The sequence below is a fragment of the Pongo abelii genome, chromosome 4, assembly GCF_028885655.2.
Source record: "Pongo abelii isolate AG06213 chromosome 4, NHGRI_mPonAbe1-v2.0_pri, whole genome shotgun sequence".
In the NCBI taxonomy this organism is placed as follows: Eukaryota; Metazoa; Chordata; class Mammalia; order Primates; family Hominidae; genus Pongo; species Pongo abelii.
The window spans coordinates 89,005,368-89,022,857 of NC_071989.2; the positions used below are offsets into that span (position 1 = coordinate 89,005,368).

Consider the following 17,490-nt stretch of genomic DNA (forward strand, 5'->3'; position numbering starts at 1 on the left):
CTCAGGAAACTTACAATCATGGTGGAAGGCACCTCCTCACAGGGTGGCAGGAGAATGAGCATTAGCAGCGGAAATGACAGACGCTTATAAAACCATCAGATCTCGTGAGAACTCACTCACTATCACGAGAGCAGCATGGGGGAAACTGCTCCCATGATCCAATCACCTCCCACCAGGTCCCTCCCATGACACGTGGGGATTATGGGGATTACAATTCAAGATGGGATTTGGGTGGAGACACAACTGAACCATATCAGAGAGAGACAGAAAAAAAGAGAGAGAGAGAGAGGGAGGAGGAGGAGGAGGTGTGGGGAAGGGAGAGAGAATGAATTTGCACTCACAAAAATTACAGGAATTTCTTATTGAGCAAGTTAGGTTTCAGTTAATCAAGATAATGCATGATTGGCTAATTTCTTCACTGACTTTTAAGAGTATTTTCCATGTAACTCTTTTCATTGTGAAATGAAAATAGGCCTTTTGTTCTGTCCCTTTTTTGAAGTTTCCATCCTGTCTTCCCATGTTAATTGAAGCTCTTTTGCCTTAAACATGGCTTAAGAAATGAGTCCTTGTTGTGATGCAGGTTGTCAAGCTGCAGGAAAAGGAGTGTTGTGCTCACAGGTAAGCAAATAGAATTCTTGCAAAGGAAGACAGAGGAGCCAGCCCTGTAAATAAATGGTCCTTTGCAGCAAGATTCCTCTTCTGGCCTCATTCTTTCTGAATTTAAAGGTCAGAAGAAGCTTCACACAGCCACTTTCGTATCTCAGTGCCCTGGCTAAATGTCTCAGGAGAATAAAGATATCCTGATAGAAATGCAATTTTACAATTCTGGGCTTGCATTCCAGAATTGTGCAGATTGCTTTCCCGTTGAAACAGCTCTACATACAAACATCCTCAGAAACCAGTTCTTTTACATCTCTGATCTGTCTTATAATTAAGTCTGAACATTTTAAATATGCTTTTAATACAATCACTGAGAATAAAAATCGGTAGCCAAGTAACTAATGAATGTCTTGAACTCTAAGCACATTCTGAATATTTAATTATCATTTAAACAAATGAGAAAATATAAATTCAATTTGCAAAATAAGAAAATATTTACTCAAGAGTTTGAAAATTGAAACAGATTAATAAATCAGTACACATATATACTCTCTCTCCAAGGCCAAAATAACTGAGGTTTTTTTTTTCTTTGCAACTCTTTTGGTGAAGTCCCTACTTTCTCAACTCTTATACCTTTTGTGTACAGGTTTTTCTGCCAGAAATAGATTTGAAGTGTTTTAGTTGTCATTTGTATCTGAAAATGGTTGGAATCATGTAGCTTATTTTTGGCAAGCAGAATCAAGATGATCACAAAGGGATCATATTATTAAGCCTACAGCATACATTTTTATCTTCAGCAGGAAGAAATCCCCCAAAGTAGGTTAGGAATTTACTGCATGCATTTAACTTCTGAACTGGAAATTTATGTGGCAGTTCAGTGATTAATTATTAATCTTGGTAAATGTCAATTTCTACTCATTAGGAGTAAGGACATCTATTTTTGCAATTCAAATAGAAATGATTTCTGATTTAATCACTTGTCTGCTCCAAAGCTCCTCTTCAATTGGATAAGTTCACATATTTCCAGTGCTGCTTTAATTTACAAGTGGGGTGAACAGAACCTCATGTTTTGAGGCCCGATGTAAGCGCTTGCTCAAGTCATAGTGAACTTGATGAGAATCAATACTGCCAAATAAACCAGAAAGATAGTCAAATGAATGTGAAAGTTTTTTGAAACATATACCTTTGCAATCTGTATTTCATGTCTTCTAAAGTGCCTGTTTCCAGGGCAAAACAGCAAAATACTTCTGGTTACTTGAAGGAAAAAAAATTCACATTTAGTTATTAATTTTTGCAAATGCATAGTTCAGTAACTCTCTTGCACATAAACAACAGGCAAATCTTTTTAGAACTTGAAAATACAGTAGGTAAATACCTTTCCAAACAAGGTTTTAAATAATCTGGGAAGTGAAGTAACCAGAGATAGCTTGTCAGATTTCTATTCACCCTGGACCACTTCCCATCTGAAATGATTTAAGAGGCTCATTTTAGAGATATTCATGACATTCAAGTTCTACAGAGATTTGGACTTTGAATGCTTTACATTCTACACAGAGCTTCCTATGACCATGTAATTCTGCAACCAGATATCTTCCGGCAAGATGACAATTTCTGAGAAGAGCCTGAGATTATTGTGCTGCCTATTTGAAATGGTGTTTTTGCTAAATGGATGGAATTTTAAACTCTGATGATGCAATGTTGAGAATTTCATTATAGTCTGATTTTTCAGAGATAACTTAGACATACTGACAGTGGATTTACTAATCCACCTTTGTTGTAAATTAGATATGGCTTTTATGTTAGTTTTGATTTCAGTTATTTGGTTCAGATTTCTTCTTATAAGTACCTGTCATACTGAGCATTTTAATTTTGAATTTGGGCATTAGTTTGAAAACTTTTATATGAGAGGGATCTCTTGCAATAGCTAGTGCTTCTATTTTCATTAATACTTTTATATGTGGCATATTCATACATACGTATGTATGTATACATGTTATGTATGTATATGTAAAAGTGTTAAGTTTTTTATGAAATGTATTATGTTTTTTATCAAATGTTCATGTTTTTTACGACACAGGGTCTTGCTCTGTCGCCCAGGCTGGAGTGCAGTGGCACAATCATAGTTCACTGTAACCTTGAACTCCCGGGCTCAAGTGATCTTCCTGCCTCAGCCTCCCTAGTAGCTACTACTACAGGCACAGGCCACTATGCCTGGCTGCCTTTTTAAAAAACTTTCTTGACAGGAGTCGGGGCGGGATGCAGCCGGGGTGGGGGCTCCCTATGTTGTCCAGGCTGGTCTTGAATTCCTGGCTTCAAGCAATCCTCCTGCCTTGGCCTCCCAAACTGCTGAGATTACAGGTGTGAGCCACTGCATCTAGCTATGGTTTATATTTTTTAAAGTGTTAATTGATTTATCTTTTTGCAATGGATTAAAGTTCAGCTCTCTGTGAGTTTTTCATTGAATCAAAAAATGTGCCTAGTTAAGTACTTCTCAAATAAACATGAAGTAAATACTGTGTATAAAATGTGACTAGTAACTACTTGTTGTAATAGTATGCTGAGTTCTCAAAATTAATATCACTTTCAATGATATGTGTGTTCCGTTAAAGCAATTTTGAGACCATTATGTCTATATAATATCCCTCCAGTCAGAAGTGAATAATGGCTAACCTGATGACAAAACAGTAGCTCTGTAATATAAAAGACTATATAAAGAATACATTTGACTTTTCAATTCATAAACCATTTCTTTCTCTGCAACAAATGTGTACATAAGTAATGCTGAATTCCTTAATATAACAAATACTAATTTACATAATACACATGATTACTGATATTTTATTGAAAGCACATTTAAAAGCAATTTTTTTTCCATGGGACATGACTAAATATCAAGAGTTCCATCCCTATTCCCATCAAGAACTGTGAGTTGTAGGATGCAAAGACAATTTTGTGAAGAAAATTTGAGGTTGTTATTCACCAAGAAATGCAGCTACAGCCAAGCAGTGCCCAATATTTACTTCAAGGGAAGCTTCCCAAACTGAATGTGACAACTAAACGTTTACAATGTCAACTCGGCCGGGCGCGGTGGCTAATGCCTGTAATCCCAGCACTTTGGGAGACCGAGGCGGGCAGAACACCCGTGGTCGGGAGTTCGAGACCAGCCTGACCAACATGGAGAAACCCCATCTCTACTAAAAATACAAAATTAGCTGGGCATGGTGGCACATGTCTGTAATCCCAGCTACTCAGGAGGCTGAGGCAGGAGAATCGCTTGAACCTGGGAGGAGGAGGTTGCAGTGAGCCGAGATCGCGCCATTGTATTCCAATTCCAGCCTGGGCAATGAAAGCGAAACTCCATCTCAAAAAAGAAAACAACAATGTTGACTCAACACAGAATTTTCTACAAGGCTACACCATATTCTCATCAGACAATTTGTATAGGGAATAAAACATCTAGAATTTCTTTCATTTAATTTTTATGACTCTTTGACATCAAGGGTTTCTTCACTTTTAAGGATACACTGAGCTATGAGAACAAAACCTTGATTACTCAGATTGCTTGGGGGCTGGGTCTGCAGACACTTTCATCTCTTTTTCCCTTCGTTTTGGAATCTTTCACTCTTTGTTACCTCATTCACCAAGAGGAGCTCACAGGGATTAAACCAATTCTGTTGGCTTTTATTATGCATGCTACTCCTGCCCTGAACCTAAATAATGCTACCACCACTAAGAGTCATTTTTGCACAATTAGAAATAATTTAAATAATAAGTTCCAGCAAATTTCTTAGTTCTACGACTTCTACCTGTTTTAAAGTCAGGGACTTATCAGTTGCCTTGCTATCTACCCTCTATCCCCCAGTAATCCAGACACCTTGCTAAAATTGCCTGGCGAGTTATTTGAGGTAATCTTTGGCTCAAACTGTCTGGCCAATGGAATTTATAACATTTTTGTTTCTAATCATTATGTACAAATGTGCCGTGTTATTGGACTAGAAGATTCCACTTGGATCAAAGCCATAATAAATAATGTGGAACCATTATTTAAAAACTGATTGAAAAGATGATTTATTTCTATTGATATCTAAGGATGAATCACTAACCTCAATTGTAGACCCTCCTCCTCCTATATTCTCATTTATCTATATAATAGCATGCAGCACTTACTTCAGAATCTTTATTTGGGCAAATGTTCATGGTGAACTGAGGCAATCATCTGTATAGTTCATGAGAAAGATGAATGTAATTGAGGAGAAGCATAGTTTTGCCTGAATTACCTGGATAACTGCTTCAGATATCCACATTATGTATAGTCATATTTGCAGTAAAATACCAAAGTTTAATTCATTAACATATCTATTTGCTAATAACATTAGTTTTTTTTTTTGGTGTTCCATGTTTAGTTATCTGATCACATAGAGCCAGCCATTCATATATGCATTGTAGCCTCTTCTTCAATGCATATAAATCCTTTGATATTAGAGCCTCCTTAATTTTATATAAGGCATAATGTCTAATTCAATTATATACGCAGATGTCCACATTAGTTATATTTTGATGTTTATGCTGGCTTCATACAAACTTGACTTTTTCAACAAGTAATGAAGTACAGGCTAGAAATGAAAGGGTAGAAACTGTATATGAAAAGCTGTATTTTAAAAAATTAAATGTGAAAACGTGCCAAATTAAGGGTCATTTATGTACATCTTTATGGCAACTTATCCCATTACATGAATAGCTCAAGTACTTGTACAAAAACACTAAATTATAAATCCATTTGAGAATAAATGCAGTAATGTGCACATGCACGCACACACACATACACGAACACACATACACAGATGCTAAATTTACAAAATGTGTCAGGTAGCTGGTGGCCATTGTTGAATTAAGAATAGTAGATTACTAAGAGTCATCCCAGATTCCAATTATATTTATACATAAATTGTGCATTTATAAAAACCTTACAAATACTTCCATTTTTCCAGGAAGATATTATAGGTAACAATTTAACACATGTAGTAAGAAAACGTCTTAAATTCGGAAAATCACAACTAGGTTAATTAAACAATTCAATACGTTGATGGCTATCATAAGTATTCTATTTATAAAGACTTTACCATTTTTTATGCTGAAACAGCAGCATGTCCTTTAAATTATTCATTCTAACATGTAGTTTGTGTTTTTAATTGTCTTAATGCCAGGAAAGTAAAACAGTTTGAAATATGATAGAAAGGATAAACACATTTCAATCAGTAGTTTATATTAAGAAAATTTCTAAGATGGTGCTAAATTTAAAGTAATTTGTTGTCAAATTATGGTAACTGTACAGATTATTTGAATTGTTTTTTAATAAGTAGATGGCCAATTACATTTAACTGAGCAATTTTACTAAGACATGATGGAAAGTTAGCTGACAAATATCATATTGTGTTCTGAGAGTACTGTGAGGAATCCAAATTTCACTCTCTTGGCAATGTACTGAGGCCATTTGGTGGAAAAAAGAAAGTGGGATTAAGTGTTAATATTGACTAGGAATAAGTCCTTTAAATCATTTTTTCTAGGAACATTAATAGTTACCTTTGTTATGATAATGGCACATCTCATTTTAAAAATGAAATGCTAAATATGTTAGAAACAGATCATAACATTTTAACGACTGGGATAAGAAAAATGAGTCCAACCTTTATTCTGATAATAGCCAGTAAATTTGCAAAGAGAGAAGAGACAAACTGTAATTGTATACATAAAAACACCTAGTCCCACTTTAAAATTTTAATATCTATATATAGTACTGTATTTAATTTTTAAAGATGAAGACAGCAAAAATATTCACATTAAAATATCTTACAGAAATCATTATTCTTCTATTCAAGAAAACCAATTATACTAAGTTAACAGGGAAAATTTAACAGAGGAAATTCTCCTTGGGACACTTATTCAACTGAGGATTTCACTTCATAGTTTAAAAAAGTAAACATGTCTCAGGTGTCTTTTTCATGGGTAGGTCACCTTATCAATCTGAATTACAGTTCATGGGTAAAGCTAACTTTTTTTGTGTAAAATAAGTTAATAATGCCAATTCAGTTTCTTGTAAACAAATGTCTATATCAAACCACTATAATTACTGTGTAACTCCTAGTGGTATCAGTGAAGTGGCTGAGAATTAAATGATCACTTATGCCCTTATCTTTAGATACAGTACCTTCAAAAGAAGGCCTAATGTGGACAGGCTAACATGGGTGTGCTAAACCTACGCATAGGAGACTCCATCTGCTTATGTCTTGTATTACTCTTTCCATCCCAAATAACTTTCATCAGCTGTTTTACCACTGAAATGAAAAGTAGTCAAAGGAATTAATTGTTTAATCATTATTGGTTGTGCTATCAAATAATGTGAATCACAGTGGGAGTGTTTTGTGAGCAAACTTCATATTATTATTCCCAACACACACAGGTACACGCAACATATTTAGTATGCAAAATGGAAGTATTATTAATAGTGGTTCACCATTCTTTTACTTTTCTAGTTATTTCTCAAGGTATGGTTCACAGACCCAGGGAGACCCTTACACATGCTTAAGATTGGGTACCATTGCTTTAAACAAACACAGACTCTGGCTCCTCATAGCAAACAATAAACTTATTCCACCAGGAGGGAAAAACAGAAAGAAGATTAATCTATACATTCACTGGCCACTTGTATCGATTAATGTTTTCAAAGACAGAGAACTACAGTTGTCCCTCCGTATTCAAGGGAGACAGGTTCCAGGACCTCTGCAGATACCAAAATCCACAGATGCTTAAGTTCCTTATATAAAATGGCATAGTATAACCTATGCACATCCTCCAATATACTTTAAATCATCTCGTTTACTTATAATACCTAATACAATGTATTATAAATGCCATGGAAATCATTGTTATAATGTATTATTTGTAATTATTGTTGTATTATTGGTTTTTATTGTTTTTAAAATTTTTTCCAATATTTTTGATCAAGAGTTGATTGAATCGGGGATGTGGAACCTGCGGATATGGAGGGCCAACTCTATTGTACAGAAGACATAAAAAAAAGGAAAACCTGGGCCAGGCACGGTGGCTCATGCCTGTAATCCCAACACTTTGGGAGGCCAAGGCGGGCGGATCATGAGGTCAGGAGATCGAGACCATCCTGGCTAACACGGTGAAACCCCGTCTCTACTAAAAATACAAAAAATTAGCTGGGCATGGTGGTGAGCACTGGTAGTCCCAGCCACTCGGGAGGCTGAGGCAGGAGAATTGCATGAACCCGGGAGGTGAAGGTTGCAGTGAGCCGAGATCACACCATTGCACTCCAGCCTGGGTGACAGAGCAAGACTCTGACTCAAAAAAAAAAAAAAAGAGGAACACCTGATCAGGCATAGTGGCTCATGCCTGTAATCCCAGCACTTTGGGAGGCTGAGGCGGGCAGATCACTTAAGGTCAGGAGTTCCAGACCAGCCCGGCCAACATGGTGAAACCCCGTCTCTACTAAAAATACAAAAATTAGCCTGTGACGCATGCCTGTAATCCAGCTACTCTGGAGGCCGAGGCAGGAGAATCGCTGGAACCTGGGAGGTGGAGACTGCAGTGAGCCAAGATTGTGCCACTGCACTCCAGCCTGGGTGACAGAGCGAGACTGTCTCAAAAAAAAAAAAAAAAAAAAAAAAGGAAAACCAGTGTCAAAACACTAAAATGCATTCCAAAATCAAAATCAAGTGGCTATGATTTGTGGCACTCCTTTGAATTAGCAGTGATAATCAAGAAATGAAAATTGCAATTATTCCTCCTGGGAAAACTACTCTTAGTACTATACACTATATGCAGATGAAAATGGTAAGGGCTGAGAAGGTAACAGTGTTCAGTTGGTATTTTATTTCTCCTGGAAGATGCAGGGATTGGGAGGGAGGCAAGGATTAAGCCACGGAAGAAGTAATCAAGACTTCATAGTATTAAGGACGGTGGAAAACTTCCCCAGACAAAGGAGCAGTTCTGAATGCTTTGCCATACATTCTTAGGACAATATGATGAAGAAAAGATATAGACAGATGTGGGACTTCTTCATGCCCCAAACTGAACTTACTTATTTTCATTTGTTGTCTTTTAAACCACAGAAGTGCTAACTGAATAACCCTATGAAATGCAATGGAGTTCAGGTATCTTAGAGAATCACAAAAATAGAAATGGAAGTTTTCTTTATTTTATTCTGGAGGGAAAGGGCTGTTTTGGGCACTTTTCATGGCTGGGGGAGCAGAACTGATTTACTTGTTAATCTTTTTGGCAACTGAGAAATCTTTGCTAATTTTGAGATGGAGTCTTGCTCTGTCACCCAGGCTGGAGTGCAGTGGCACAATCTCGGCTCACTGCAACCTCCGCCTCCTGGGTTCAAGTGATTCTCCTGCCTCAGCCTCTTGAGTAGCTGGGATTACAGGCACCCACCACCACGCCTGGATAATTTTTGTATCTTTAGTAGAGATGGGGGGGTTTTCACCATGTTGGCCAGGCTGGTCTCGAACTCCTGACCTCAGGTGATCTGCCCACCTTGGCCTCCCAAGTGCTGGGATTACAGGCATGAGTGCCCAGATGGCAATTGAGAAATCTTAACTTCGGATTCCTAGCTGTGAACTTCCTCTTTATCAGCAACTGACTCCACACTAGAACATTTTCAAAGGAGTGCTAATAAGATTCACCCATCAAATATGTGGTGTATTACAAGATCAATGACACCCTATAGCCTTTGTTCCCATGGGCAACTTTGCTGTAAGACACATAGTTAAGAATCATACATACCCTCAGAAAGAATTTGACATGTATTTTCAAATGCAGTGAGTTAGGCAGAATGCAAAGCAGAGTAACAAGAGTTAATGTTTTTACCTACTGCTTACTTTTTCATTTTACATGTGTATTTAATATGTTCAATGTAGCAAGAATTGCTGATATTATTACTGTGAGATGACATGTAAAAATAACACTAGGAACAGGTAGTATACATCAAGACCAACACGAATGCATTGATAAAGATGGAAAACACAAGAGAAAAACATTAAATAGTCTTATTACAAGAAAAAAGGATAAGGGTTAAATGATTCAAAATCTAAACAAAAATTAAGATACAGATATACTGTCTTCCATTCAGTGCATGAAAGAATTATCTGGATATAAAAATCAAGTATCCTTACATTCTGGGTTTCTTGGATACAATTTTCTCCTCAAAAATAATTTTTCAACTACTTCAGGAAATTTTTAAATCTAAAATAACTCTTTTTAATCTGGGCTCCAAGAAGAAAAAAGAAATAAATACTTATAATGAATTGACTGCTCTGCCTTGAAAAAAAACGAATTTTACCTTTAGGTTAGAAATAATGGGGATCATGATGCAATTCATATTCTAGTATTACCCCCAAAATAAGGGTAGATAAAATCATATTCATCATTCTTTGTGATAAGAAATAATACCTTCTCAGAAGGCAAAGAAAAGAATTTCAAGATCAGTAACAATGGAGAAGAGTCAACAAAATGTTTGAAAATTCTAGCATTATAAGATTAAGCTTAATAATCAAAGGACTGTCAATTTTTATATGATTGTCATAAAATATGAAAGTCAAAATTCTTCTTGGTAAAGTCAGGTGTCTGGACAAACTGTCACCTTCATTCAGGTTACCTTGGCTTGAGGTAAAGACCTTTTCATCTGAATTTGCATGAAAGGTTTCTGCAGCTTGACAGCATGAGGCTGTTCTCCGGTGTGCACTCCTAGGCATCTGAATACTGTGTGTGATTAACTGAGGCTCATTTTATTATAGTTTAAATCTGCAACATAAATTTAATTCAGCTTTTTTTTTCTCAACAGTTCTGCCTAGTATCCCTGTTTAGGCACAGGCAAAATCTTTATTTTTACAAGGACTAAATCATTATGAATTTGAGAGAAGTAAGTCATCAGGAACTAGTACATACAGTCATGTGTCACTTAATGATAAGTATACATTCTGAGAAATGCATTGTCAGGCAATATTGTCCTTGTCTGAACATCATAGAGTGTACTTACACAAACCTAGATGGTATAGGCTCCTACACACCTAGGCTATATAATATAAACTATTGCTCCTAGGCTACAAACCTGTACAGCATGTTACTGTACTGAATACCGAAAGCAACTGTAATACAATGGTATTTGTGTATCTAACCATAGAAAAGATACGGTAAAAATATGGTATTATAATCTTATAAGACCACTGCTGTATATGCAGTCTGTCGTTGATTGAAATGTCATTATGAGCTGCATGACTATATCCTGCCAAATTTTCACTTTAGAGACTATAAGCCTAAAGGAAAGAGAAGATTCCTCTTACCTGCGATTAAACAATGCTTTTCAAAGTCTCTGGAGTTTGGATTCATAGTTGGTATTTATCAATGGTTGTTTGTATCATAATTTTAACATAAAGGATCACCCAGTTATCTTTCAGAGTCTAAAATTAAAGTCCTCATATCTTTCTATTGTAATTTTGGTGTATGTATGTATAATTAAGCACAAAATCCCAAAAGATCTGGAAAGTGCCATAGAGGAAGGTGCTTTCATAAGGGAATTAGATTTAAAAAAATTTACTTATTCTCTTTTGAACAGTCAGTTACACAATGTAGTTTTAGCCTGCTGAAGTCAATGGCTAGAAAAAGCAAAGTTACTATCAATGATTTGCTCCTGAATAAAAGCCTTATATCCCAGGAACAGAGCAGGGGCTCCCTGGCCAGTGAGAACCAATACCAGTCAATTCTGCTGGTAGCAAGCAAGATACCTGGATAGAAAAGCAGCATTCCAGAGGCCTCAGGAGTGCTAATAACTCTCTTCTCCCTTGTGCTCAAAGTCTCATTCTATGTATTTATTTCTAGTGTCTATAAGAATATGCTCACAAAAAGTCTGAATAAAAACCAGATACCATTTAACATTAGTATGTTATTAAAAATTTACCTCTAGTACTCCTGGTGAGAAGCGACAAATTCAAGCAAATGGTTTTGTTATCACTTTTGGGCTTCATCATGTTACAGTGAAAAGATGTTGCTAAAAATATGACAACCCCTGTCACTTTATTGCTATGGTCTAAGTGATTTGGGCTATTTAATGATTTCTGTATCATCTAAGACAAACAAATCAAGAACTCCGTTTAAAGCAGTTATTGCAGAAATATACTGTGTGAGGCCCCAGTTAAGCTTTTACTGATTTGAAGTGTTTTTCTCAAATAAAAATTAAAAAAATACTTTTCACTGAAGGTAACTGAGAAATTGTTTGATTCAACATAGAGACGAAGACACATTTTCTTCTATTTTTTGAGACAGTACACTTCGTGATTCACAGGATAACTTGCATCAGACGCAATTTAATGAAAGCTCTCAAATAAGCGATTTTATTCCTATCCATGATTGCAGACATTTACAAAACCATAACATCTGAGTTCACCTTAAAAAATAACTTATATAAAGCAGTGATATACACAGCACAAAATAGTTCAGGGAGGGGGCAGGAGCAACTTGTAATAATTAAAATGTAAACGTGAAAAAAAGGATGGAATAAAAGTCCCTACTTATTTCTACTTAAGATGTCATGTGATAATATTTTACAATGTCCTGTGGGTCAATGCATGTATGTGTATATGTCTGTATGACATACACATATACAGTACATTCTCTTTCCCACACATATACATACACACATAATTATTTGCAGTTCAGTTTAGGGCAATTCTAATATGCCACTCCGTACAGTTGTTTGAATCACGTTTGGACCCGCTTTCTTCACAAAAGAGGGGAGAGAGCAGGAAATAAAAAGGTTGGTTTGGTGTGACTGAGATTCCTTTGTTTAACTGTACACTGTGATGAATAATTTTCTTCCGTAGTAGTTCTGTGAAGGGCTGACTCACTGTGGTTTTCATGAGGAGACTTGGTAATGGATCACACGCTCATTGTCATGCTAGGGGAGTACTAGAAGGAAAGAAGAATCCATATTTTAACAACAATTCTTTTAGAGATCACTAAGGTTCTTCTTCGTACAATAGAAATGATGAATTCTAATTTCTCATCATCTTTTATGTGCAAGCTTTTCATCTCATACAACATAAAATAAGAAACTATAAAAAAAGTAAACTGATACAGACTTAACTTAGTACTGAAATTTTAAATATTTCCCCTGGAAAGCATCAAGTCCTGTTCTCTCCCTGCACCCAGAAGGCTGATCATTACCCAGTCCCTCTGCCTCCTCCCTCCAGACAGATTTATGTTTTGCAGGCACTTGTAAAAACCTTGGGTAAATTTAGTCCAAGGCTGGATCATAACTAAGTATGAGGACTAGTCTTTGCTGTCTACTAGCTTGTAAACTGAGGAGGCTACCTAACCTGTCTTGACTTCAGTTTCCCTATCTGTAAAGGGGCTTGGGGAAGATGAGATATAAAATCCTTAAACCATGTATTTATTGAATACACAGAAAGTGCTCAGCAAGTGTTAGGTTAATACTGTAGGGAAACAAAACAAAAACAACTCCAAGCTGGACCTGGGAAGCTCTCATTAAAGCATTTAAAATACTTGAGTCTAATTTATACTTCAGCATTTAAGCATCTTGCCCATAATCTGTGACTCTAATCTTTTTTGTTTGTTTGAAGCAGGGTCTCACTCTGTCACTCAGGCTGGAGTGCAGTGGTGTGATCTCAGCTCACTGCAACCCTGACCTTCCTGGGCTCAGGTGATCCTACCACCTCAGCCTCCCCAGTAGCTGGGACTACAGGCACACGCCACCACGCATGGCTAATTTTTGTATTTTTTGTAGAGATGGGGTTTCACCGTGTTGCCCAGGCTGGTCTCAAACTCCTGGGCTCAAGCAATCTGCTCGCCTTGGCCTCCCGAAGTGCTGAGATTACAGGCGTGAGACCCTGTGCTCGGCCTGTGACTCTAACTGTAATCCACAGCCATTTTTGCACGTGAGTAGGAACATCATTGTTACATGCGGACTTGTCAGTTTGATGAGGCTGACAAATGATAAAAGGTGAGGGTTTCAGAGATTTGGAAAAAGTGGTTTCAAAAATGATTTAGAGAGAAATAAAGAGCAACTATTTTGCTAATTGTGCCATTGTACCCTCATATTCTTGGGGAATAGACTGTGACAGAAAAGTTCTACAGCAGCACCATGCAAGAGAACTTTCTTCAAAGACATACCTGTTCTGTGGTCTGTGCTGTCCAACTTGGAGGTCACTAACCATATGTGCCTACTGAGCACATGACATGTGATTAGTACAATCAGGACACTAAATGTTTAATGTTATTTAATTTTAATTTATTTAAGTATCCACATGTAGCTAGTGGTTACCATTTTGAACAGCACAGCTCTAGACTATCTGAGCTGTGGGGAGAAGCATCTAATCCCACATGGTAATCTACTCTTTGGATGAAGACAGTTTCTAAATTAAAATGTAAATGTGGACCCTGAGATGTTTTAAATGTTTTATTGGAAACCCATGAGGACCAGGGTAAAAGGTAATTCCTTTCAACATGCTAATAACAATTGTGCCTCCTGGAAAAAGGCAGATAAAGTCAAAGGGATTGGTCCCAGGCTCCAGGAACCTAACCAGAAGCTGTGACAATCCTGGGTAGGCAAGCACGAACTTTTCAGAAAGTTGTCAGAAAGAGAATAAAATGAAGTGAATTATAGACAAGCTGAGACCGGCTGCAGAAATCAGAAAGACATATAGGTGTGTACTGATGTAAGGATGGATTATAGTGTGAAAGCAGGACTCCCCAGGGAAGAGCACAGAGGGGCAATGGCTCAGCTGGCACCTGTCTGGTCCAGATGTCATTAGGGCTCAAACCAAAAACATGCACTGTTCCTGAGGAAAGGTGGGTGATTAGGCCTGGAAAAGGGTCACTGGACCATAGGAAGAGGATTGTTTAATCCTTTAAACATGCATTACATCAAGGAAAATCTATTAATACTTGTTAATCACTTCACAGCCTACAGTGTTTCAGTACAGGAAAGTGAAATTACATACTTGAACTGATCCTGTATGTAGGATTATAGTGAGTATATGGTGATAAGAAGGGGAGACTTTTAGACAGATCATAGAAGAAAAAAAAAGAGGGAAACTGCCAGAAACAAGAAAGGAGATTCAGTTTAGACAACCTCTCCCCTTGATCATAGCAGCAGAAAAGCAAAGCAAAGCAAAACCCCCAGTCATAGACAAATGCTGATGACATGGAACTGATCCCTGACCCTGTGTCAGAGGGGAACAGACGACCATTTCATCACATCACATTTCAACCTACCATTTCATCATCACAAACATGATACCATTTAATATGTTTACTCAATTGATTCCATGCACATAATGTGATTCCACGTCTCACGTTATAAACAATGACAGCATGCTTCAACTATCCGGAGCCTGTGGCTAAACAGAACTATACTTTGGTATTTAGAAGTTTAGAGGCAAGAATAAATAAAAGGAAAATAAGTGGTTAGCAAGATTTTACTAGAATAGAAAAAATCAGAGAATATGGCAAAATGGGCACAGATAAATTTAATCTATGCTTTCCGCAGCTACTGTTATTTACAATAAATATTGGTGATTCCATCAGTCCAATATAACTTTCTGTGATGATGACGTTATAATTCTGTGCTGTTTACTGCAACAGCCACTAGCCAGAGGTTGCTACCGAGTTCATGAAATGTAGCTAGTACAACTTAGGAACTGAAATTTTAGTTGTACATAATTTTAATTAATAGGGCAGCTAGATAATCAATCATTCTTTTAAAACAAAGATCTTATTGAGTATACTGTGTCAATAATATAAAACAATAAAAGATACTAAGCGTTTCAGAAAGGACCTCAAAGGAAATGCTTTTTAAAAAAGTTTCTGGGGCCGGGTGTGGTGGCTCATGCCTGTAATTCCAGCACTTTGGGAGGCTGAGGCGGGTGGATCACAAGGTCAGGAGTTTGAGACCAGCCTGGCCAAGATGGTGAAACCCTGTCTCTACTAAAAAATACAAAAAGTTAGCCAGGCGAGGTGGCAGGTGCCTGTAATCCTAGCTACTCAGGAGGCTGAGGCAGGAGAATCGCTTGAACCCAGGAGGCGGAGGTTGCAGTGAGCCAAGATTGCGCCACTGCACTCTAGCCTGGGCGACAGAGCAAGACTCTGTCTCAAAAAAAAAAAAAAAAGTATTATTCCAGTTCATTCATATGTCAGGTTATGTTAGGAAATAGTGTTGAAAATACAGAATAGCCTTCATTATACTATACGTTGTTAAGAGTATGTATATATGTAAAGCTATACATATGCATATACTCTATTATCAAGCATTTTTATTTATTGCTATCACCTCAACACCAGCAACTGTTAACATTTTTGTATCTGTGATATTTCAAATGTTTTAAGTCAATCTTACAGAAAAATGATACTTTGTTACTGATTTGTTGGGAAGTTAAAAGAGTGAGGTTGGCCCAGGGAGGAAACTGAGTGAAAAAATAGAGAAAATGAGGGCCCAATTCAGTCAAAATGGAAGCATCAGCTCCACACAATACAATACAACTCAGAAAAAGGAGCAACTGGCCGGGCACAGTAGGTCACGCCTGTAATCTCAGCACTTTGGGAGGCCGAGGTGGGTGTATCATGAGGGCAGGAGTTCGAGACCAGCCTGACCAACATGGTGAAACCCCGTTTCTACTAAAAATACAAAAATTAGCCAGGCATGGTGGCACATGCCTGTAATCCTAGCTACTTAGGAGGCTGAGTTGGGAAAACTGCTTGAACCCAGGAGGCGGCGGTTGCAGTGAGCCAAGATCGCACCATTGCACTCCAGCCTGGGCAACAGAATGAGACTCTGGTCTCAAAAAAAAAAAAATATATATATATATAAAATATATATATTTCTATATATATATAAAGAAAGAAAAGAAAAAGGAGCAACCATCTAATAAAGTTCAATTTTTGAGTAGTACAAATAACTGTAAGATGGTATGCTAAATATATTTAGTACAGTAAAATAGTTTGTATTTATGCCTGGGTGTCTACATATGCAATGTGCCATTTACACTCCTGAGGCTGTAAAATGCTCATGTTCGGCCACCATTACTGAAACTACTTCAAAAAATGAAATAAGGGGAAATAACAAAACTTCTAGGAAAACTCACAGAATGGGCAAGCAAAAAGGAATTTTGCTATAGATTACTATTCTTCAAAGTAGTAGAGAAGTGGCTTACGATTTTCCAGAGGTAAAGGAAGAGTAGGTGTTAAATGGAGTATCATATTTAGAGACATAAAATATTCATGGTGTACTGTAGTGAGACCACACTTCAATGTTTCTATTGTACTGCTGCATCAATATGTGATGACATATTGTAATGTTTATGCCAAAATGCTGTGATATCAGGTTGCCCTGTTTCAAAACTATTCTATGAGTCTGGCTCTCCCTAACCAGATGATAAAACAGCTCTTACAAAGCAGTCAACAGCATTACAGTTTGGTTCAGTTAAAAATGTAACCCTTAAAGATATTATTTTAAATGTATACCAACTTATTTTATCTTTTAATGTGAAATGAGATAGCACACCTTGCTATGAACTTGTGATTTTTTCCTTATTATGCCCAGTTCATGTACCATAAAATCCAGAGATTTCCATGAAGTCTTTGAACAATGTGTATAAATTTCTGTTTATACATGTCAAGAACACTTTAATTCTCACTATATTTTTGTTTAAGTGTCTGTATGATACTTTATTTTCTTAAAGAGAGAGAAACAAAGAACAGTTCCTCTAACCTGAGCTAAACAAAAGTGAAATAAATTGAAATAAATTTAGTATTTATATGATTACATTAAAAAATTGGGGCTGATGTGATTTC

At 36.9% G+C, this 17,490-nt stretch overlaps 1 protein-coding gene across 25 annotated transcripts in view; it reads right to left on the bottom strand.

Annotated features, from left to right (window-relative positions):
• Positions 1 to 11,967: 11,967 nt before the first annotated feature.
• Positions 11,968 to 17,490, bottom strand: part of SSBP2 (single stranded DNA binding protein 2) — a 334,708-nt gene continuing 329,185 nt past the window's right edge. For all 25 annotated transcript variants that reach the window (XM_063724171.1, XM_063724172.1, XM_002815708.6 and 22 more), the window contains one exon: positions 11,968 to 12,588. In XM_063724171.1, the coding sequence (XP_063580241.1) occupies positions 12,559 to 12,588 (30 nt within the window). In that variant the 3' untranslated portion in view covers positions 11,968 to 12,558. The remainder of the gene's footprint in view (positions 12,589 to 17,490) is intronic.